This window comes from Engystomops pustulosus, chromosome 3 (assembly GCF_040894005.1).
Source record: "Engystomops pustulosus chromosome 3, aEngPut4.maternal, whole genome shotgun sequence".
Lineage (NCBI taxonomy): Eukaryota > Metazoa > Chordata > Amphibia > Anura > Leptodactylidae > Engystomops > Engystomops pustulosus.
In genome coordinates, this window is record NC_092413.1 from 34,634,858 (window position 1) to 34,660,777 (window position 25,920).

The 25,920-nt window shown below is 40.1% G+C and overlaps 1 protein-coding gene across 1 annotated transcript in view; it reads right to left on the reverse strand.

Moving 5' to 3' along the window:
• Positions 1-1,330: 1,330 nt before the first annotated feature.
• Positions 1,331-25,920, reverse strand: part of ISM1 (isthmin 1) — a 39,472-nt gene continuing 14,882 nt past the window's right edge. Inside the window, exons 2-6 of the mRNA XM_072140450.1 lie at positions 21,270-21,488; positions 12,979-13,243; positions 11,766-11,909; positions 6,507-6,596; positions 1,331-4,011 (exon numbers count right to left, since the gene is read on the reverse strand). Coding sequence (XP_071996551.1) covers positions 3,494-4,011; positions 6,507-6,596; positions 11,766-11,909; positions 12,979-13,243; positions 21,270-21,488 — 1,236 coding nt within the window. The 3' untranslated portion in view covers positions 1,331-3,493. The remainder of the gene's footprint in view (positions 4,012-6,506; positions 6,597-11,765; positions 11,910-12,978; positions 13,244-21,269; positions 21,489-25,920) is intronic.

A 25,920-nucleotide genomic window follows, 5' to 3' on the forward strand; every position in this document is an offset into this window, starting at 1 on the left:
TCAGCGGCTAAACCGCCGCATCATAGTGTGCGCCAGCCAGGAGATCACATGGACGCGACTCTGCCGACTAGAGATGAAAGAGAAGAGGAGCCGCCAGGAACCTCGCAGAGGATCGGGAGCCGCGCCAAGGATCCGGGTGTCGGAGGGTGAGTATTTTGTTTTTTTAATTGACTCGTGTATAAGTCGAGGTGAGGTTTTTCTGCACATTTTTTTGGCTGAACAACTCACGAGTATATACACGAGTATATACAGTATATAAGTTAGAAATCTCCAATGTTGTGTGTGTGGATTTCCTTGAGGTAGTCTGGTTCTGAGAATATACTACTTGGTCTATGCATCCTAATCTATGCGTGGAATGGGAGGTGAACTGGGGGCATGAACTAATCCAAGTAATTTCAATGCGTAGAACTGGAGTAAATATAGAGAAGTGTTTCACATATTGAGAAAATATTACAACTGTTATTAATCTCAACTAGAATAAAGTCATCTAAAGCGTGTGTGCAAATAGAAATTCAGCCTACTTTACCTTTAATGTTTCCTAATAATTTATTTTACAATGCATCTAAAACAAAAATTAGTCAATTTTAATAATATTGGCAATTAAGGGGGTATTCCAACGAAGACAAGTTTCTTATATGTACTCAGGATAACAAAATAACACATTCTCTAATTCACGGTTATTAACAAAATAACAACCTGTCTCTATTAGTCCTGCTGAACACAATTTCAGTTGCCCCTAGACACGGCCCTGTAACTTCTGACTTAGGGTTGGGGAAGCCATCTTGGATTTCTGTGTGACGGTCATGTAGCTGAGATTCCTGTCTCTCCCTCTCTCTCTGCTCCCTGCACTCTAGCCCCTCCCATTCCAAGACAAAGCTGGAGTGTACAGCTACAGACATATAAGTTCTTTATCTGGGTAGGGGGAGGAAGGCACAGCAGATCTAGTGTGTTGTGGAATAGCAGAGATGTAGGATAGCTGACTGTCATTGTGTGCTATAGGCATCTCATGGATCATCATCTCTAATATGTCTCATCTATCTCTTTCTATGTGTCAGATAATAGTACAATGTTCAGAAGGTAAATGAAAGCGTATACAAACCTGTACCATGGTCATATAACCACATTTTCAACTCACAGAACTAGATGGATCATAATGTGTCTACTTAGAGAGTCCCCACCCACACCCTGGATTATTGTACTGAGCGGCCTACGGAGAGACAGTCACATAAATGCCATATACGGTGAGTGGTAGTTCCTACTTCCTGAATACACACAATTTTCAGACGTTAAAAACAAACCAAACAATAAAAGTCAAGTACCACAGGAAGAAAACTCTTTGGGTGAATTTATTTAGCATTGCCTTCTTAATGGACATCAAAAATAACAGATGACCAGCTTCAAACGTGGTGGTTGTGTCCCACATGTGATCACATTCCAACAGAGGAAAAATAACAACAAAGCAAAAAAAAAAAAAACAACAAAAACATAAAATCACAATACAATAGACATGCGCAATGCATGATATAACTACAATGTAATAAATACTTTACAAAAATATTGTAGTATTTGTAAACAGCAATAACAGATGAACCCCACACACTCTTCAAATAATCTCTTCTCTTAACCTCCATTTGGTTGACGCCTACCCAAAAATAAAAAATGTGAGGCCTAAACACCAAAATAATGTAGAACAAGACAAAACACTGAATATACTGTCTTTTTTGAAAAAGTGCCACTTTTCTTTATATTTTAGTCCCTGAAAAACAAGTCACATGTAATGAGCTACCCTGAATCCCCCAGTTGTGTATAAATAACCATGGTGTCCATTTTGAAAAAAGGTAGCATGCTATAGGTCACCCACTAAAATAGAAAGGATTTTCATAAAAAAATCATTAAAAAATATAGACAATTAAAATAACCCTCTATTTTCCTTCACTTATTTTGTTTTTTTTTTTTTTAAGCCCCCAACTTTAAAGCCAAAAACATACATGGATCTTTACGCCAAACAAATCCAAAAACATAAAAGTTCAATTTAAGAGGCTTAGGAACATGAAACGTAAAAGCTATGAATTATGTTCATAAAAAAATGAAAACTTTGGCCATGACAACAGGAAGGATGAATTTACCCCTTACTGCAATCTCTCCCAAATATGTTTTCATATTAAGATGTGTTTACCATGGAATCTTTATAGTGTCCATTTCCAGAAATTGTAGGGGATAGTCAGAGAGCGGAAAGAGTTGATTATATTGTGTGGAGTTGGATTTCTGGCAGGACTCCTAGGAAATAAAGTAAGAGTCCTGCTTACCCTGCCCACGACTGGTGCATGCTGGTACATGGGCGGGCTGACTGGTTGTGCCACAAATTTTAAAGCAGGTCCTATTCCTGCCCGTCTATTTGGGCCAGGCAGTCATTTTCTATTGACATTGATGTTGCGAGAGACACTTGTCTGCGGCCTCCATCATATTGTGCTCTGTCATTGGGAAGCAGAAATCGACATAAAGATTTAATTCAATTAAATATATAATATATAAAAATGTATTCAGATTCCCCCCCATCAATCAGGATGACATAATGAAAAAAGATCTGAAGGTATCCTTACAAAAGCCGTCTACACAAGTCTGATCACTTGTGTATGGAGGTCTAAAGTAGACAACCCCCTTATGATTTCCTAGCAGTATGTCTAAATTCTTGAGTAAAAAGGTTTTCCACAGGGGGACAAGAGCAGGAATGCCAAAAATGTGTATATTTTCCCTGCTCCTGTGTTCAGCTTATCTCCAGCCTTTAGCACCAATGGCTCCACCAGAAGTACTGGGGGTCAGAGGAGCTCCTCCAGCCAATCAATGTCCTCCTCGGAGCATGGATGTTACTTCCTCTCAACTTGGCAATATCGGCATAGCTGTAAGTGCAAGAGACCAGTGGATCAGAGCAAAGTTGGAACTGTAGGGAGTAAGGGGAAGAAGAGTCATTCCCCAATCTCCAGTACTACTTACTTGAAAAAAAAAAACTATGTGTTACTATGATAATGGAAGAACATTGGGACGTTTACAGAAATGTATTGGGGAAAAGGTGGTTTATGGGTTAATTTATATGAGTGCCTATGTAGCTCTTAAAGATAGGCCTACAAACATTAAATCTCATGCAGCAATTGGCAAACCATCTGGCCATCGCAGCATCACAAGTGGTCTATGCAGCAGCAAGCAATGGCGGGTCATCAGGTTACCATCATCAAAAGCAGTTAACGTCTTCTACCCAGCTCCAGCTTTAAGATGGTAGATATAAGCAGAATTTCATTATGTAGATAATTTACAAAATTCTAATTAAAAAAATCGCCATCTGCCAAATGATGTAAAGAGATGCCTAGGTTAATCTAGATACAAACATGTATCCACATTGGTTACAAACAAGGTAGGTATTTGTACTAGTCATTTACAAAAGACTGGTACTAAAACAAACTCCATCTTGCTATAAATAACTTTCAAACATGGTAAATGTCTAGAATTCTTGAGCTTCTTGGAACTGTTTTAAATAGTCTTCTTCTGAGGGGTTTTCTGTGCATTTTTGTCCATTGTTTGGAGGTCGCACCTCATTATATCGACTCCAGTCACCTTTGCACATGATCCAAGGTAATACATCTACTTTGTAATGTAGTTCTGCAGAAAACTCTATGCTGATCAGATTTGGGGTGCCTGCGCCTTTACCCCGGGTGATTAATTGCATACTGTCATCGAAGCAACAGTGCTGGGCAGCTAGAGTTGTGCTCTCCAACGAAAGCATTGACCGTATGCAATATCTTGCTGTTGGCTTGTAAATCTCAAGTTTCTCTTTTGGACCACTTGCGTCCTTCCAGCGAAATTCTTTCCGCTTGACACGGTCATATATATCAGTGGTGCTGTAGGCTACTTCTGTAGGATAAGAGCAAGGACAACTTGGAAGATCGTTGGCTACTTTATGCATATACTTCTTTAGGAATTCACTCTTGCAGTTCATCCAACGTTCACAACTGTCAGTATCTAAAGGAGCAAAGTAGAAGAAACAATACAGTTGCTGGTTTGACTGCAGGTAGTAGATGAAAAACAGATAACCATCAAAGATGTTTTGCAGTAGGCCATGGTCAATGTCTATAAGTAGACATTGGATCGGAGTCGATCATGATTTAAAGGCATTCAACCAACACTGCAATTTTATTGGATAAAAGTGTATTATACTGGCACTAGAATGACCCAGGTGTCGTTACCCTAATCCACTCAAAATATAAACCTCATTAAAAACTATGATTAAGATTTGATTTAATTTGATAAGCATTGCCTGTATCCCTCCCATGGTTCCTTCTCAATGTTAAAATATCAATTTGTATATTTATATGCAATTTACCTGAGGCAAGTCCAATCACAGTAAGTGAGTCCTGCATATTCATTGTTCCCTGCTCCCCTGTTCCTGATTGAAATGTCTCACTGCTACCACCATGCAGTCGGAACTAGTACTCAGGTCAATATACTACTATAGAAATATACAGCTTGCCTTACTTTCCCCTGCTCACCTCTGTGAGGCTGAAGAGAATTCCTAATGATGGAGTGAGAAGCAGGTGAAAAAGACAGTAGATCAGTGTGAGTTGAATCTGCTATATCATGAACCACTCCCTTAAAGAAGGTGGGTTTGAGAGAGACGCTAGCTATATAATGAGAAATCAACCTTGCTCCTCACCCCTACGCTCAGGAATTTGGGCAGTGTCAGCCTCAGTGAGAAGGCCAGGGTAGCTTGACTGTATACTGCAGCTCCATGACTGGACCTTAATAATAATATTTTTTTTAGAAGAAAGGATAAAGGCATCAGTGGAACATGTATAAAGACTTTTAAATGGTTCTGTGTGTGGTTTGTGGGGGATGTCTCTAGTGACAGATTTTTTTTAAGGAACACAACTCCATGAGTGGCGTAACAGACATGGGTAAATATGATATTTAAAGGGGTAAAAGGAAGCTTGTGGTTGTCTCCTTTGTAATATATATATTCAATCTCATGTTCAAGATGCACAAATCGAGAAGAGAGGAGAGGAGCTACGAAAGTAGGGGGTACAATTTGATGAAAACCAAGTATGCTCTGAATTTGGGCACACATGCTTTGTACCCCATTTATTATACATGTCAGACACCTCCTGGGCCTCAGCTGATAAGTAGATGGCGAAGTGGAAATGAGGACTGGAAAAGTGCACCAAAACAGTGCCCAAATGCTTGAGAATGAGCCACTTTCATAAATTTGGAACACTAGAATACTATCTGGTTGAAGTTCACACTGTAAAGACAGGATTATTTAATCTGTCCCCAGCAGAAGTGGATTATTATATTGGACGTTTGGGTGATAGCCCAGAGCTCCAAGGCTGCTGGGGGCCAATGACCTGCACAACCACTCACCAAAATACTGCCCTGTAGTAATACTAATGGGAAGTTTTAAGCCCTACATCCCTCAGTATTGCTACTCTACTTTATATATGAGCACAGAACATTGCTACTACTCTTATTCTATATCAGAACTACTCTATAGAACTACTACTTTTTTTATTTTTATAAATTATACTTGTGGGGTTCCCTTATTTTATTACAGTCCAGAGCCCAGGGCTGTATCAATGTGCCCCTTGTCCCAGGGTCTCTTGCCCTGGAGGACCCAGCTTGCCAATGCAACCAATCACATTACAGATTTAGTTTAATTTTAGCAGTTAGACATGCCACAGCGTTTTCTTTTATAGCATTATTATGGCTTTTTAAAAAAAATTTTTTGTAGGATGAGATGAGGTATTTTTCAAAGCCTGTCACCATGTATCCACTTTATCGTTATCATTATAGCGACAGATCCTGTTGTCACCAGACCTCCCTTAATATTTGTGATAATATTTGTATGATTCTATATAAACGCTAGGAAAAGAATGTACTGTTTATAAGGAAAAATATGTAATTCCCGCACTCACAATTGTCTATAGGCTCATTGGGGGACATTTATTTTTATTATTATGCCTGAGAGCAGAACTGTTCTAGTTACCCATGGCAACCAATCAGAGCTCAGCTTTCATTTTCCCATAGCTTTTTATAAAATTAAAGCTGACCTCGGATTGGTTTCCATGGGCAACTAGAACAGTTTAACCTCAGACACCTCTGATAAATCTCCCCCATAGACTGTTAGCTCTTCTGAGCAGGGCCCTCACTCCTATTGTTCCATATGACTGTTTGTACTCTGTAGTGTAATTTTATATTTGTATATGTCCCCTATGATTGATAAAGTGCTATGGAATATTATGGTGCTATATAAAGATTAGTATAATACTATAAGTATAACTCTAAAATCTGAGTTCTGCAGGGGAAGCAAATACTTTCTGCCCAAAGCCCGGCCATGATAACCAGTATGTACTGAGGATCCCTTCCGTCGGGCACATTGTCATATTGAATATTATGACTATACATTATGAATATTACATATTATGAAAAACGGGTTAACCTCCATTTAACACTTTACTACTTACCAACTCCAAACAACTTTGTAGCATTAAATTCTTCATTCCCTGCGAGGAGACTCACTTCTGTTGCCGCTGTTCTAAACGTGTCTTCAATTCCTGGAAAAGCGAAGGAAAGCCACTTAATAGATGGCAGCTACGGCCTTTCTTGTAGAACGTGCACATACAAATCTGATTTGTGCACAAGTATTTGCAGGTGGTTTAAGTAGATCAAAGCAGGTGGCAGAGCATGGATTTCATTGAGTAAGGGGCACAAGGTTATTTAGAACAAACGCTAACAAGTTGCTTCGTTTTTAAAGGCCCCTCAATAAAGATATCAATCATAAAGCCATCACCTGCAGCCCAGACACGCTGTGTTAAGTGAAGGTGCACATCGTACCATATGCCCTAGCAGAAAAGTAACAGCATTGAACCCTGAAACTCCAATAAAGTGAACTAAAATACCACAGGCTAACAGAAAGGGTCGGCTCCAGGTTTCAGTAGGGCCCTGGACGACAGAGCCTTAGTGGGCCCCTTTGCAGTGAACTCACATGGCAGCATTCAGAATTCAGAAACTAAAACAGTCTCCTGTCCTAAAATATCCCCTAGTTTACCATACCAAACAGCCCTTCATGGTTATTTTATATAAAGCCCCCCTCACACCCTATGGATTCAGTATATACAGCCCCCCTCACCCACGTAAATTTATTATGTACAGTCTTATGTGGGCCCCCCCACCAGCTGTGGGCCCTGACACTTGTCCAGGTATGCCCATTGCTGATGCCGACCCTGCTAACAGAAGCAATAAAGAATAGCAATTGAATAGATATCACGGTGTGACTGGAGATGGACAGATTCATGCTTTGCACTTTTGCTTTACAACAGCCATAGCCTAGAGCAGTGGTGGCTAACCTATGGCACTGGTGCCAGAGGTGGCACTCCGAGCCCTTTTTGTGGGCACTCAGGCCATCACCAGAGATGACTTCAGGTATCTTCCTGCAGTCCCAGACAGCCCAGGACTTGCTGTGCACAGAGCTATTTTAAAGTGACAGTGCTAACTGGGACTACTGGTGGAGTGGGAAGGTGGGGACAGATCTGGATTATCATTGTAGCTTCTGCTCCAGCCCTGACAATTCTTATTGTTTATGGGACCTTGGAGGGAAGCTACAATTATCATCCAATTTTTTTTCTATTTCCTGCTTTATTGATGTCCTCAGGGTGCTGATATGAATGAAAGCTGTGACAGAGAAGGGAGTATAAATCACAAATTAAATTTCTATGTTGGCACTTTGCGATAAATAAGTGGGTCTTGGTTGTAGTTTGGGCACTCGGTCTCTAATAGGTTAGCCATCACCGGCCTAGAGCAACTTCACAGATGGGCACCATATTACAGCTTGTCACAAAGGAATCAATGCAAAGCTCTTACAACCAAAATGGTTGTATAATGGAAAAGTAGGGGATAAAAAGTGTAGGACTCAAAACTGAAGTTGAGGAAAACTCTCCTACCTGGAAAAAGGATTATGACAAGAAAAAGGTACAATCCATAGAAAAATAACAAATTTGGTGATCGTTAATGCCAGCATTGAATCCAAAAACCTAAAATAATATGCAGCAAATGCCAAATCTTGAGTCTACAGTTCCTGTTCCTACACATCAGCCAGTTCAGTACGCTAAGATGATTGGTCAGTAATTTTATTTTTCCATATTTTTGGACACCTAGGGATATTTTCCACTGGAGCCTCAAAAAATAGACAAGATAACAGACAAGCTACCTCTATGTCAGGGGTCGGGAACCTTTTTGGCTGAGAGAGCCATGAACACCACATATTTTAAAATGTAATTCTGTGAAAGCCATACAATATGCACATGCCCCTCAGAACATGGGTAACCACAGCACATGTCCCCCCAGTAGATAGGTAGCCCCAGTACATGCCCCCAGTAGATAGGTAGCCCAAGCACATGCTCTCCCCCATACATAAGTAGCCACAGCACATGCACCCAAATAGAGAGGTAGCTCTAGCACGTGCCCCCAAGTAGATAGGTAGCCACAGCACATGCCTCCCAGTATATTGGTAACCACGGTACAAGCCCCCCAGGAGATGGGTAGCACCATCACTTGCCTACTAGTAAGCAGGTAGCCACAGCCCATGCCCCTCCATTAGATAGGTAGTCATAGCACATTCCCCCAGTAGATAGTTAGCCCCAGCAAATGCCCCCATTAGAAAGGGAGCCCAAGCACATGCACTCGGTACATAGGTAGCCACAGCACATGACCCCCCCAGTAGATAGGTAGTCATAGCAAATGCCCCCAGTAGATAGGTAGCCACAGCAAATACCTCCCAGTAGACAGGTAGCTACAGCACATACTTGCCCCTAGTAGATAGGTAGTGCCAGTACACGCCCCTAGTAGATAGGTACTCACAGCAAAAAAACGGAATACTCACCTACCTGCTCTTCCTTCAGTGGCTTCTCATCACTCCCGCACTCTTCTCTATGATCCAGGTGCCGCTGCCATCGTCGTTGCTTAGGCAATGGTGCCTGGGTGGTAGAGAGGAGTGGATGCCGCTCTATTATATGACACAGGCGCTGTCACCTAAGCTAGGGTGCGGCGATGGTACCTTGGTCACACAAAGGATGCAGGATGATCTCTATTATATGCTGATGCAGCCATCAAGAGAGCCACATCTGGCTCTCGAGCTATAGGTTCCCTACCCCTACTCTACATGAACACCACAGGGCGGCCATTTTAATAGTCACTGATGTATTTTCAAGATATAACTCAGAAAACTATATTTCAAGACTAAGTACAAGCAGACAAGTCAAGTACTTTGATTTTATGACATGTATACAGTTTCATTACAAATATAACACCCTTAACTAATTTTAGCCACCTCAAGGGGTTGACGCCTAGCCGTCCACTATTTAGTCAGCAAGTCCAAGGGCGTCAGATTAGCTACAAGTGAAGTGAAGTGAAATTCTGCAAGATTTCCTGTCATGATAATGTTGTTTTTGTGACAAGGCCAGTCACCGAGAGACACCAACACAATTTTGCCCTTGTAATTGGTGTCATAAAGTTGAGCGCTGCTTAACTGTACCCAGACATGTTCGGTCATTAGCCAAAGACAGCAATATGTGTATTAGTATAAAAATCAATCTTAACCCTGCATCCTGTGAACCATAAAATCTGACTTACTGTAAATGTATTGTGCTGGAAATGGCAGCTTTGTACAAAGCTCAGAGGCTCAGAGACCACACAGAACTTTAATTGCAAACACCTCATTGGTTATGAAACGCTACACTTTTCTTACCAACTTTAGGAAACGCCCTTAACTGCCAAAAAATGACTTATTTGAAAGGAATTAAGTGGTACTGGACTTTAAGTGAAGGAATAAAATAAAATTTTTACACCAAATCCTCCACTACACCCGCTCTGCTGCTGTGTAAAATCTGATCACCAGATGCCACCTGTGCTCGGAATGGAACAAGAGCAAAATGGCTGGAAAAATAAAATAGAAAAAAACAACTGTGCTTGTTACGAAATGCAAAAAGAACTTGTGATTGGGAAAGACTTTCCAACTTTTTTAAATGATTCATTCTACGTTATGAGATAGCAGCAAAGAACTGTCTTGGCCGACTACAATATGATGACCATAGTTGTATCCCTTACATGAATAGGATGAAACTAAATATTCAGTTTTAGAATTTATTAAGCAAAAACTTGCCTGAACTTGGTGTTTTGTATGAAACTTGTCTTTTAAAAAGAAGCATACTAGCCATAACACTACTAATGATTTGTGCCCATGCCCATATTACAAGGACACGGAAGGAAAAATTGCGGCATGTTCCAATGCGTGCTGTATTGCAAAGGTCTTCTTGATGAACCATATGGTGCAATATTTGGTCCTAGCATCATACATTTACATTGTTGTTTGATGTGTAACAAAAAGATTGGTGTTGGTAAGGTAGTAGCAGATTATAATATGCGCGATTTGGACGGCAGTCTGATGCTCAAGGCTTCTAGGAGGTCCGTGGCCATCCTAGAATCCTTCAATCCTCATACATGTCTACTGGCTCCTGACACACATATACAAGAGTGCTTCAAGGTCCTTTGAAGGTCCGCCAAGGGTCTCTAAACTGCAGAAGTGAAAGCCAACAGGAAGGACCCACCCGCTCTTCTCTCAAGAAACCGAGGTGGGCAGCAAAAAATTTACTAAAGAATAAAACCTAAATTTTATTACCTTTACAAATTCTTTATCAACATTGGATCCGCGTTGGATCTGAGCAATCTAGGAGGATTCTGTCATGATGATGTAGCCAATAATGCCGGTTAAGTACATCTTGCAAGTTGCTAACACATTTCATACAACACAGCGTCCTTAGACTACACTACGCAAAATATACTTTTAACCTGTATATGATATAATAAAGGATTTTTTTATTGGATACATCGACATGCTGGAATCCTCCTTAATTCATCTTATTGTATATGATTATAATATGGGCGATCTGGACAGCAGCCTGATGCTCAAGGCTTCTAGGAGTATATTGTCCATCGTCTTTCTGAGCACCATTGCCCTGATATCGCTGAGGTATACGCTAGGAGTTGGTATTACACTTTGCTTTTGTTCATATGTACCAGTAACCGCATGAATGAATATACTGTGGAATTTGTAATGTAATGACAAAAATGTAATGTATAGTATCCACAGGATATGTCATAAATACATGCTAGACACGAATCCCACCTCTGGGACCCACATCTATATGAAAAAAACAAGGATGCGTGACCCCATAATGGTTGTATGCATAAGGCCTTAAAGTAAATCTACCAGTACTGGTAAGGCAAAATAGACAGCAAATACTCACCTGTTCTCCTCTTCATCTTGATCCCGGTGGTAGTCTTTGCAAATCTTGACACAACGGAATCATTTAAAGAGGAGACTTATAGTTATCTTGGGACAAGATTTCCGACACTCTGGGCTGCTAATTATTCACGCTTCCTGCATCACACAGAAGGTGTGAATAATTAGTAGCTTTCTGTATCAGACATCTTGTCCCTGCACTCCCGGCTGCTAATTACAAGTGTCAAAATTAGCAAAGACCGGGATTAAGATAAAGAGGAGAGTAGGTGAGTATTTTCAGTCTATTTTACCTTACCAGTACTGGTAGATTTCCTTTAAGGAGAAAGCAGGCCTGGTTGTTTAGAAGTTAAAAATGATGTGCCATGTAAATGGGAGGAAGTATACAAATAGGAAACAAATATTAATGTTTAAAAAAAAATGCACATACCAGGACAATTTGGCATATCACATGTCCTGGACTCTGTGGCTGTGCAGGCATATCCACAAGATCTGGTACGTTTCTGGTTTCCACTACCGCAAGTAACGCTACACACGGACCATGTGCTCCAGTCTCCTTCTCCATCTGCGTAATCTATATAGAACAGCATCAAGAACAATAGGAAAAGTCAAAAGTCTGAATCAACACATATGACACCTGTTTAGGCTAATGGGGTCGCACCATTGCACACCATATTAGTGTATATACCACATCATACAGAGACTGCCTGTCCTGGTCATTTAAAGTGGGGTTCATATACAAGTCTCTAAAGTTTTTGTTAAAGGGAACCTGTCACCACGGTTTAAAAAATTTGAAACTAAGACAGGTTCCCATAGAGCCTTTAGTCCTAAGGGCACCCATTTATCCACTAACACTGGCGTAGCATAGAAAAGCAAAAAATAACATTTTATTCTGTAACCAGGGAGAACCCAGCGAGTCCAGGTGGGCGGATCACCGCGGCTCGAGTCCTCGCCCTCCTCTGTGCACATCAGCCAGTGCACGCCTCCTGTATGATTTTTCCTACGTCGCACAGCCGAGTTCACACGCACGCGGACTGGCTGCTCTCAGCTGTCATTGCTTATCAGCGTGCAGGAAGCCAGGGGGCCGAGTGACGTAGGAAAGATAGAGGCGTGCTCTGGCTGATGTGCACAGAGGAGGGCAAGGACTCGAGCCGCGGTGATCTGCCCACCTGGACTTGCTGGGTTCTCCCTGGTTACCAGGTACAGAATAAAATGTGATTTTTTGCTTTTCCATGCATCGCCAGTGTTAGTTGATAAATGGGTGCCATTCGGACTAAAGGGCTCTGTGGGAACCGGTCTTAGTTTCATCTTTTTGAAACAGCGGTGACAGGTTCCCTTTAAAATAAAGAGATAGCGCACAAAATTTCCTTTCCTTATCCGATGAGAAAAACTAGGACCATGGGAATAATGGAAGCAGTTTTGCGACCTCTACAAATTTCTTCCACAAGATGTGGCTAAATCTCAATTCCACTGACCCCCGTGACAGATTTTTTTTTTACATAAAACATGAATTTGTTGGAGTTGGTTACACCCACAGCTCTCAACCTTTACAGTTCAAAGGTTGAAATCTGCAAGAGATCTGAAGCAAGTCTTCTTTACACAGAGGACTTCTTGTATAGGACAACTATGTAACCTTAACTTACCATATTCTGGCTGTTCCTTCAGATCAAGTGTGCGATGACTGGGTACTTGTCTGTTCCACCCACTTAGAGGGTTTAAGAAGTTGCTATCCTCAGTGGTGCTGTCGTATTTGTAATCTTGGCCTCCATAATTTATCCTGGGTAGTGTTGATGACCTCTGCCACCAACTTCTCCAGTCAGGTGATGGAACCGGCCAGCTGGGCTTGTTGTCCTTTGGCATTTCATTTTCCGGCTCCATGTCTGCTCCGTCAACTACTTCAATTGTAACCTGAGAAAGTACAAAGTAATGGGGTAAAAAGTGTGGCCTTTTTGATGTACAGGAGGACGCTTGCCATGACAGTGATCACTTATACTGTAGGCTTTGCATGTACAAGTTCATGTTACATCAGACTTTACATTACAGTTACTCACTCTTCAGTAGGACTTTCTGCACAATAATAAACCAAACACCAAATTCATTACCATAAAGTAATATAATGATATAAATAAACACTTTTAATCATATTAAATAACAATAATCATATTGACAATAAAGAATTCTTTATTGGGCTACTTATATAACAGCACATGTACAATAAAAAATAATAAATACAATAATAACTAAAAAAAAGGGAGCACTGTTATTAAAACAATACACATTTATAACAAAAAAATGAATAAATAAAAATGAAGCACTGTTAGTAAAATAATAAAAAAAAATTATTGGCAGCGCTATTCCTAATGCAGGAAAAAACACAAATATATAATTTGACAATTATGTATTAAATTTGATAATTTAATATTCAATAATAAACATTTAAAATTAATTATAAATAATTATAATTATTTTTAGTATATAATATTAATATATAGTTAATTATAATTAATAAGGATAATAATTACTGTTATAGTAATAGGTGTTACTATATATAACACACCAGGAGGGGGCCCGCTGAAACCTGGAGCTGACCCTGGTTTAGGAGATTACTCTACCTACATGTTTTGGGTAATGTTGATGACCTCTGCCACCATCTTTTCCAAGCAGGTGATGGAGATGGCCAGCTGGGCTTTGTTGTCCTTTGGCCAGCTGACAAATAAGGAAGCCCTTGTTCATTATTCGATTCATCTTTTAAGGGGGCATAAATATAATTGTGCATAAAATAGCAAATCTACTTTCGAAAATAATGTATTATTGAGAAATTTGATCATTATGTAAAGGGAATTGAAGCAGAACATTGTTGGACTGGGTTCTTGGTCCTCTGATATAACCCACATTACTTACGATGGTCCATAGATTGACTTTTCATACATGTGCGTCACAGCTGTTTGAGAATCGTAGCAATTTCAAGGGCAGTAACATCTGCTTTAAGCCCAGGATTTTGAATACATGTGCACATACACCTAGGGGTCAGACAGTTCTCTCACTAATAAAACAAGGGTTTAGATATCACAAAAAGCAGACACACCAAGTTAATATTCCTTTTTTTTCCAAGGAGTTATCATGAAGAATATGATTTGGGATTTGTATGGCTGAAAGCTCCAGACATCATGAATAATTTTCGGGACCGGTTGCCAAAAGCTCAGTGTTTAAAGTTAGTTCCTTCATCCTTTAATGGGAAGCCAAAACACCTTCTGAAATGTATCTGGATCCATATTTTACCCTACAGACAGCTTTTATAAAAGCTTATACAAACAGATTAAAGGGGTTATTCAGTAATATAAAATTATACCAAAGAGGGGACCAGAAAAATCTAAAGTTATTTACTCCCTCTCCCCCCTTGCACTCAACTTGCTGGGTGCCTGGCACTACTAGAAGACTAAGGCAAAGGCAATGATCATCTATGACGCAGTACCATGTAAGCAGGGAGCATTACTGGTGTGTACCAATTTATTACTTTAAATAACATCTACCACCAGGATGAAGGATTGTAAACCAGGCACACTGACATACTGGTGTGTGCCCCCTCTGGCAAGATCAGATTTTCTTTAAACGGTTCGCGACCGCCCGCCGTGTATTCACGGCGGCGGTCGCGTTCCGATGCATGGAGAGGGCTCGCGGGCCGAGCCCTCTCCATAGCCGGTAAGTCTCTGCTGCATATTGCAGCAAAGGCTTACCGGTAACACCCGCGATCGGTGCCGGCACCGATCGCAGGTGTTTTCTTGCTGATCGCCACCGGCAAAGCTGCCGGCAGCTTCAAACAGACGGCGGCGCATGGGCGCCGCCATCTTTCCGAGGATCGCCGCTCCCCGTGACGTCATTGGGGAGCGGCGATCCGTCGGGTTAACCCATTCAATGTGCTATCAGCACATTGTAATGTATGAGGAGTAAAATCCCCATATACTGCCATACTGTAGTATGGCAGTATATGGTAGGATCGATCAGACAACCTAGGGTTAAAGTACCCTAGGGAGTCTGAAAAATGGTAAAAATAAAATAAAAAAAAAAGTAAAAAAAAAAAATATATAATAAAAAACCCTAAAAATTCAAATCACCCCCCTTTCCCTAGAACTGATATAAATATAAATAAACAGTAAAAATCATAAACACATTAGGTATTGCCACGTCCAAAAATGCCTGATCTATCAAAATATGATAACGGTTTTTCAGTGCGTTTAACCCCGTAACGGAAAATCGCGTCCAAAGTCAAAACTGGCACTTTTTTGCCATTTAAAAAAAAAATTAAAAATTCTATAAAAGTGATCAAAAGGTCGTACAGTCCTAAAAATAATATCATTGAAAACATCATCAAAAGTCGCAAAAGATGACACCAGCCTCAACTCCATACAACGAAGTATGGAAAAGTTATAAGCACAAGAAGACGGCATAATAAAAAAAAAAATTTTGTTCATGAGGTTTTAATTTTTGTAAATGTATGAAAACATTATAAAACCTAAACAAATTTGGTATCCCTGTGATCGTACCGACCCAAAAAATAAATTAGATGCATCATTTGTGGCGTGAAGTGAAAGCCGTAATATCCAAGCCCACAAGAATACGACACAAATGCGTTTTTTCACCATTTTCACTGCATTTGGAATTTTTTTCCCGCTTCCCAGTATGTGGCATGGAATATTCAATGCAATCACTATGAAGTGCAATTTGTTACGCAAAAAATGAGCCATCACACAGCTTTTTACGTGTAAAAATAAAAAAGTTATAGATTTTTGAAGGTGGGGAGTGAAAAATGGAAATGAAAAAACGGGAAATGGCCCGGTCCTTAACCGGTTAAGCTTCCAATGGTCTTGTTGTTAAGAAAAAAAGGCTTTATCGGAAGCTCCACATATGTAGCCTGGAGCCCCTCAGGCTCATTTGCATATTTTTTAAAGAGCTGATCCTGCTAGAGGGGGCACACACCAGTATATCAGTGTACTTGTTTTACAATCCTTCATCCTGATGATACATGTCCTTTAAGCCCTTTTAGAGCCCAATTAGGTATATGGCACATTTATTTTTTACTGGACAAACACTTCAAAAAGGGAGCAACAAAATATGAGGTAGTTACCAATTCTCCATCACTCTGGTTTAGATGGTTCTGGTCCATGCTGGACTCAACTTTATGTTTGTCTCCGCTCCCAGAGAAAATACAAGATTCGGCTGTTCAGCCAACCAGCCAAAACAGGTCACTTCTCCAGTCAGTCATTGGCTGAGTAGCTTTTCCACTTTCCGGAGAGTCAGGAGACACCCATTAAGTGGAGCAAAACTTAGGTTGTGATCAGTGAGGTGAAAAAGATGAGCAGGAAATGTAACAAATTTTCCAGGAATCCTGGACCTTCTATCTCCCGGGGCTTTAGCATTTGTTTTGGGCGCAAATAAAAAGAGGACTTAATCCTGATTTAGATCCCAGTTCCAATGGCGGACCAGTGACAGGACCAGTAACAGGACCAGTGAGGTCAATGGTTAGGTGAGGCGCTTTCAATCCAGCAGGCAATGCCAAAGAGGCCTTCAAAGAAGCATTTGAAGCCCACTGGAACCAGAAGCTAGAGCATGTAACGCTTTAACCTCTCTAACGTTGCGTCAACAGTGCACACCGCCTGCAGCCCAATACTGGCCTCAACAGAACACAAAGAATTGGAATTTGTACTGGAAATAAAGATGTAATTTTTTAAATATTGGACACTGGATTCATTGCCATGAATTCTTCAAGTTAAACGCACCTGGTCCGGGTGCAATCCATAACGACGCAAGGCACAGAGCCAATATCGGGTGAGCTACAACGTTTTTTCCTCTTCTATGCGATTCTAGAAAGAACACAGCCTAGTGAGGTCAGTGCTAGGCTACAGAAGTCATGTATCATTGAATCTAGGTAGGTAGGCACTATATACACAAGACCTTTTTTGACCCCTGTTTACCCAGAGAGACCGACGGTAAACAAAGCACTGGACCAGTGCGACCGACCGATGCTAGTGATCACATGTCTCTGCATTCAGGCCACAGAATTTCTTCACCTACAAGGCCATGTGATTAGTTTATGGATGTCCTAAATATGCCCCTACATTCACCTGGTAAAGGAAACTTTCTTATAATTATGAGACTCTGGGAAGTCTCCCCTTTGGTTGGGAGCCTCATGGATATTTCAGAAAAGATCAAAAGTATGGAATTACATCATCTACCAATCCCCACCTGGCAGTTCTCAACACCTCACTTACCCCGATCAACTTTGCATGAACCTAATGTAAAGGCTGTTACTGCTTACATTTTATAGTTTTATTTAATTTAATGTAAATTGGTGTGAAATTTTATCCAACCCCCAAAAAAGTGGATTCACGTGATAAGATCCATGGTTATAGATTTGCCTCCCTGGTGAAGTTTCCAGTCTGCAGTGCAATACTAGTAAAAGTCTGATACAGTTCTGCAGACCAAACACTTTCTAAAGCAACTAAAATGACATGTAGACATAACCCACTTCATTCCTATTCCAGATAAACTGACCCGATTAGAGAAATTATAGGCATTACTGAAATAACTGTTTACATTATTAAAGGTAGGAAATTGCATTCAAAACAAGACATCCAAATTGTTAACATATGTACAGAGCACTGGCTTGTAAAAAAAAACGTACCATGTCTAGTCTTCAATCCATTTCCCAGTAATCCCCATCACATGCTAACAAGGAGGAGGAGCAGTAAAGTGTTTTACATTTACAAAAATACTGTTGTTTTTGTATCTGAATACAAAACGATTCTAGCTCTCCTTCAAAAATTACATAGTTATTATAGCTTATGTTAAGTCTGTGTTATAGTATTGCAACTTTTCTTTTTTACTTATTAGAACCAGATACTGAAACATCATTTTATTCAAATGTTTAATATGCCCTCAACTTTTTTTATTCTATGTAAATGCCTCTTTGATAACAACATTTCATGATATACTATACAGCAGCTCCATGGCCCCAGGTAGCAATAGTCTAGAGACAACTTACTGAGCTGAATGGGAGAGCTTTCTAGACATGCTCCATGCAGAAAAGGGAGGGGGAGGAGATAAGCTGTGACATCATCTATTATCAGTAGTGATGTAATGATGGGTCAGTGTTATCTATATAGAGGTCATTGTACAGGGAGGGGGAGGAGATAAGCTGTGACATCATCTATTGTCAGTAGTGATGTAATGATGCGTCAGTGTTATCTATATATAGGACATTGTACAGGGAGGGGTGGAGATAAGCTGTGACATCATCTATTGTCAGTAGTGATGGGTCAGTGTTATCTATATAGAGGTCATTGTACAGGGAGGGGGAGGAGATAAGCTGTGACATCATCTATTGTCAGTAGTGATGTAATGATGGGTCAGTGTTATCTATATATAGGACATTGTACATGGAGGGGAGGAGATAAGCTGTGATATCATCTATTGTCAGTAGTGATGTAATGATGGGTCAGTGTTATCTATATAGAGGTCATTGTACAGGGAGGGGGAGGAGATAAGCTGTGACATCATCTATTGTCAGTAGTGATGTAATGATGGGTCAGTGTTATCTATATAGAGGTCATTGTACAGGGAGGGGGAGATAAGCTGTGACATAATCTATTGTCAGTAGTGATGTAATGATGGGTCAGTGTTATCTATATAGAGGTCATTGTACAGGGAGGGGGAGGAGATAAGCTGTGACATCATCTATTGTCAGTAGTGATGTAATGATGGGTCAGTGTTATCTATATAGAGGTCATTGTACAAGGAGGGGGAGGAGATAAGCTGTGACATCATCTATTGTCAGTAGTGATGTAATGATGGGTCAGTGTTATCTATATAGAGGTCATTGTACAGGGAGGAGGAGGAGATACGCTGTGACATCATGTATTGTCAGCAGTGATGTAATGATGGGTCAGTTTTATCTATATAGAAGTCATTGTACAGGGAGGGGGAGGAGATAAGCTGTGACATCATCTATTGTCAGTAGTGGTGTAATGATGGGTCAGTGTTATCTATATAGAGGTCATTGTACAAGGAGGGGGAGGAGATAAGCTGTGACATCATCTATTGTCAGTAGTGATGTAATGATGGGTCAGTAGAGTTATTTATATTGAGGTCATTGTGGAGATTGGAGGGATATCACCGCTGACAATAGATGGTGTTATCTTCATAGAGTTCACTCTGCAAGGAAGGGGTAGATAGTCTATGACATCATCTATTGTTGATAACAGATATTGATATGCATTTCTATAGAAATATCCTCTGTTATCCTATCTGTCTTGCCTGTTATGCAAATGAGGTAACTGCTGTAAAGAACATCCATAAGTAAGAGAAAATGTCAGTAATTTGTCTTGAATAGGCCTTAACAAGGGTGACACTATATTTTGGAAGAAAGCAGCCATGTTTTTCTCATCAACTCAATCTCAACACCTGTAATATTTAATTTCCTGTATTGCTCTACTGAAGCTAAAGGGGATCTCTCTTTCAACATTGCTTTTATACATAAAACATTTCCTATATTTAAAAAGCCTTTTCCACTTTTTTTTTTTCAATTTCCTTTACCAATGTATGAAAGGCAAAAAACACCACTTCTACTATAAACTTTTTCACTGGACAGACCTGGTTGATATATTTTAGAAATATTATGACTTTATGTAGTAGCACCCTGAATACAAGCCCAGTAATGATGGTGCTGAACCAGACTCATCAGATTCACCCTTGTGCAATCGGAGTACTTAATGGATTTTTTATTCGAATTATATTCTATTTTTCTACAATGAGCAGGTTAATCTTCTTCACTAAATGTATAGATAGGAGCAGTAGGGTTATGGAGGTTAGATCAATCCAGACTATTCTATCAGATGTGAGGTCTTGAGGAGAGGCAACCACTTATTTTTCTATAAAGACCCAATACTTTCTAACGGGGAACATCAAGGGGTTCTTCGCAACTTTATTTGATGATCCCACAACAGCTGCTACAAATTCACCATCTCCAGCTGCTCATTTATACAATTACAGACAAGATAAGAAATGAGACAGTTCTAAGTTTAGTGAAAAAAATCTTACGTCAACTGTTCTCCTCGTGTTAACCATTTTGCAGCATGTTATGCATCATCAACAGCCTCAAGACAGCTGCTGTAACTAGTATCCCGTACAGATCACAAAACGATCTGCTACTAACGTCAGCACATGTAAACATGCAGTCTGTCTAGTATTCGTGAAATGGCAACGCCAGGTCAGCAGAAAGAAAGAGTCCCAACAGAAGAGAATATGGCCCAAGTGGGGCAATGCATCATTCTGCCGACAACATGCCTTGCAATTGTATAATTGTATTAATGTTACCTAAGAGTCTCCTAGTATTACAGCGTACAAAAGAAATCAGTCACTATTCACAGTAATGCATAAAAAAAGTCTATTTCAAGGGTTATATTGACATTTTTGGTTTTGGTACATTGAGGGATGTGCCATAACAATATGATTATGGGGTTTTCAACCTCTTGGACCTTTGCAAGTCCAGAGAACCAACCCCACTAACCATCCCATCCTTAATTTTTACAAGACCTTAACAATCTTGTGGGCTATACCAATTTTGGGATTTAGTTTTTAGCTACAATGACTCAAAACCAAGACTATGCTCATCAATAAAATACCTGCTATGATTTTTACCACAAAACAAGTTTGGCCCTATCCACAGGATTGTGCCAAACTTGCTGCTGATGGAGTTCTCACAGATTCTGCATATACGGTGCTCAGCAATCTCTGTCAGCTCCATAGAGTACTCCAACGGGAGTACATCGGACTCCCCATTCTTGTGATCTGTGGGGGTCTCATCACTTGCCCACCGATCAGCAAGTTAGGCCATATCCTTCTGCCACATACACTTCCAAAGTGAAAAGATTTATTTTACCTGAATGTTTGGATTTTGTCCATCAACATCAGCTTTGGACAGATCCGGAAAGTTTGGAAGATCCAAAAGGAATGAGCCTGGTCCATCTCTTTGTAAAGATGAGTGCCCATTGGTCATAAGATGATGCTTAGGAAGAGACCTTCGTGTAGCTTGATCCTCCAGGTATTCCGTTCTTTCACCATTGGAAAATGGAAAACTGGATTCAGAAGACTCTCCATTCTGTAGAAATAAAACATGGAAGTCAAACTCAAATCAATGCTCAACTCTATGTATACAGGACATCTACCTTGTCAACCAAAAGAAAACACACTCAACACATCAGCTATAAGCAGCTTCTGACTGGCCCCCAGCAGGGTACCACGGGCTAGTCGGATCTGTGTCCTGGGAATGATGAAAGGTGAGCCCACAGAATAATTTTATCTTGTGGTTCTAGAAAATTTTCACTGTATTTGCCCAAGACTTGCCATGAACCATAAGCACTTCTTAGATAGTATAAAATGTTCCCAGAGTCTGCTGTATGCAATAGCTTATGTTAGTGGTATGATGACCATACTTTTTTAAAGGCTGTCAATTGAACACTTATTTTGTAGCCATTTCACCCAGTGGTTTGGCCAAGTGTGCAAATTTACTTTAAGGAACGAGGTGTATAAACCAATGCTTGGTGCACTCTTTCTCCCCGTTACAGAAGTAAAAATAAAACTTGCTTTACAGCAGCATTGTTATAAAATACCAGGTCCATCCATCATCCAGCAATCCATCTGGCCAGTCAGGGTTGTGCCATGCTCACCACTGAGGCCATTGGTTGGATGGAGTAGTTGCCTGCCATGTCACATTACAACTATGAAGCTACAGGATCATATTTTGGATGGCTGCCAATTGGAAAAAGGCTACAGGTAAGCTATAATGCTTTAAAATTTAACAAGGTTTATTTCAGTTTTGAGGGAACCCACTTTGGCTAGCAAGAAGTCTCCTCTTGGAGGAAGAGATGTCCCCTGGTCAGTAGAGGCCACTTATTGATCAAAGCAGGTCCCATGAGCTTTGACAACTTCAATTTGCAAGTGCTATATACCACAAAGTACCAGTACTATGCGTAAAATCAAAAAAGTATGACTGTAAGGAAGAGGTACATGCACTCTCAACGATTTTCTTAGGAACTTTTCCTGCTCTTTTTTTAATAGAATGTGATGTGATGTTAACAGGAACCTTTGTAAAATGATAGTAATGTGATGTGAGAGTGGTAGTATTATTCACTCTAAATAGTGTCCTGCACGTCTGTCTCTCTTCATGTCCCTTATGTTTCGATAGAGGAGACATAGAAGTAGAAAGCCGGACAATTACATCTCTGTGCTGACAAATAAACACATCACAGCGTTGACCTGTCAGATGGCAATTCCTGCACTTTAAATGAGGGGTTTAAATAACCTTGCAGCAACACACAGGAATGAGAGGAATGTCAGAGCCAGCAGCGTACAGTGCACCCTGCCGAGTGTATTAAAGGGATGTCCACATTACAGCAGTGAAACCACCAATAACACAATCACTTTATACAACGACCCCTAGGAGGCAACCGCAGCACCTACACATACTCCTACCTCTTTCCTGGATACTATATTCTACACATTCCATGTTACAGGCAGTCCCCGGGTTACATACAAGATAGGGACTGTAGGTTTGTTCTTAAGTTGAATTTGTATGTAAGTCGGAACTGTATATTTTATCATTGTAGTTCCCGACAATTTTTTTTTTTTGCCCCAGTGACAATTGGAGTTTCAAATTTTTTTGCTGTAATAGGACCAAGAATTATCAATAAAGCTTCATTGCAGACAATTTTAAGCTGATTATTGCAATCTGGGACTATTTTAAAGCATCCAGAGAGCTTCACCAGAGGTCACAGTGGGCAGAGGGGTCCGTCTGTAACTATGGGTTGTCTGTAAGTCGGGTGTCCTTAAGTAGGGGACCGCCTGTATATTCAAATGCTGCTGCCTTCTACATGTTATTATTACAATTATTTAATTATATTTCTAGCATTTTACATTATTATTGGAATCATGACTCCTAGTACTGTATAAATTATTAAGAACATTTTGTACTCTTCACACAGCCTATGAACGACTATGAACATCTTTTTTAAAAGTTAATCACTCATGTCTGCAGAAACTCACTGACCATAAAGGGTCAATTTACATTGTGGTTCCATTAGTCATGAACTCAGGTGAGGGTCCTTAAAATGGAAAACATACAGGTAAATAAAGGTTTTTAATCTACTCCAACACATGGCTGCATTCCCTGGATAAAGGGTTTATCCAGGGAAACATTATTGCACACTATTAAAATAAACTCATTACCAGCAACTTTCTAATACAGGGAGTCCCTGGGCAGAAGGGTAAGAAGGTTCTTAAGCTTTGTACATAAGTTGAATTTGTATGTAAGACAGGTATATTTTATAATTTAACTCCAGGCAAAAAAAAAATTTGGCCCGTTGACAATTGGATTTTTAAAATTTTGTGCCATCATGGGAACAAGGATTACCAATAAAGCTTCATTACAGTCACCTTACAGCTGATCATTGCAGCCTGGGACTATAGTAAAGCATTCAGGGAGCTTCACCACAGAGGTTACAGTGGGCAGAGAGGTCAGTCTGTAACTAGGGGACGTTTCTAAGTAGGGTGTCTGCCTGTATATGTTTCCCTGCATGCAGGTTTCTTCAATCTAGTTCATGGTTATTTCATGCAGAAAGTAGCATCACTGGATCACTTGTTATAACATCATGTCTAGGGAGGGCAGCCGTTTAAACCCAACAATTTCAGATAATATCAGAGATGGGGAGAATCATTGAGAATCATTAGGTCTAAGGAACTGTCCAAGGAGCTCAGAGACAGAACTGTTGCAAGGCACAGATCTGGCCAAGGTTACACAATAATTCTGTAGCACTAAAGGTCCCTAAGAGCGCAGTGGCCTCCATAATCCTTAAATGGAAGAAGTTTGGACAACTACAACTCTTCCTCGACCTGGCCATCCAGCCAAGCTAAGCAATTGTGGGTGAAGAGCCTTGGTGAGATAGGTGAAGAAGAACCCCAAGAAAAAGTTCCACAAAGTCAAAGATTACAGCAGCTCTCCACTAGTCAGGGCTTTATGTCAGAGTGTGACAAAGGAAGATTCTCCTCAGTGCAAGACATATAAAGGTCTGCATACAGTTCACATAAAAACACATGAAGGACTCCCAGACTATGAGAAATAAGATTCTCTGGTCTGATGAGATGTAGATTGAACTTTTTGGTGTTACTTCTAAGTGGTAAGTGTGGAGAAAACCAGGAGCTGCTCATCACCTGCTAAATACAATCCCAACAGTGAAACATGGTGATGGCCGCTTCATGTTATGGGGGTGTTTTTTAAGCTGCATGAACAAGATGACTGGTTGCAATTGAAGGAAAGATGAATGCAGACAAGTACAGAGATATCCTGGATGAAAAGCCGTCCCAGAATGCTCTGGACCTCAGACTAGGCCGAAGGTTCACCTTCCAACAAGACAATGGCCCTAAGCACAGCTAAAATAACAAAGCAATGGCTTCAGAACATCTCTATTACCATTCCTGACTGGCCCAGCCAGAGCCCGGACCTAAACCCAATTGAGCATCTCAGGAGAGAATTGAAAATGGTGTCCATCAATGTTCACCATCCAACCTGAGGGAACTGGAGAGTATCTGCAGGAAAGAAGAGCAGAGGATCCCCAAATCCGAGTGTGAATACTTATGAGCATGTGATATTTCATTTTTTCTTGTTTAATAAATTTACCAAAAATGTCTACATTTTTGAGTTTTTTCCATCATGATGGGGTGCAGAGTGTACATTAATTTGCTTTTACCAATAAAACGAAGAGTGAAACATTTTAATATTTTCCGTACCCACTGCACATCTTTTTTTGTAAAATTATGTCCAGCGATGCATTTTCCTCAATTCAAGTTTTACATAATGGACTTTATTGGAAAAGTGTTAAATACATTTTTGAAAAATTTATTAAAAAAAGGTTTTAACCAAATGGATTCTACTACAAGTAGACACATGCTTTCAGTCTTCAAGTAAATACTTTTACGAAATTTGAGAAAATCTTTACCTCCTATTTAACATGAAGCCGGAATTTCTCCTAATCCCCAAGGATATTAAAGTCTTCCTATATTAGAAACTGTTTAGTTTCGATCATTTAATATATGTAACACTCTTTAAGCTGTTAACAACTAAACTATCTTTGGGGGTATCGGGTTATACATGTTTTCCTGATCGGATTTCCTTAAGATTTCGGTTAGTGGTTCGAGGTTTTGTTATTGAACATGTTCCTTTATTAAGGTATATACATTCCAGCAGCTTTGCATCCACACCCTTCTCACAATTATCACAAGGAAACATTACAGGATCACCAAATATGAACAGTGCCGATCTCAGACAGCGGCCCCAAGAGAAGTAATGGATAGGTCTTTTGTGGGAAAAAAAAGTCGAATGGAGCTCCACTTCAGCCTTCAGTCTTTCTATAAACTCTTTCAAGAAGTTCTAAATATCAAAAATCAAAACAGATTTTTGATAGAATACAGACTGCTGTGGATATTACATATATAGATGATTAATCATGGAGGAGAACCTACCCTATTTGTTTCTCCAT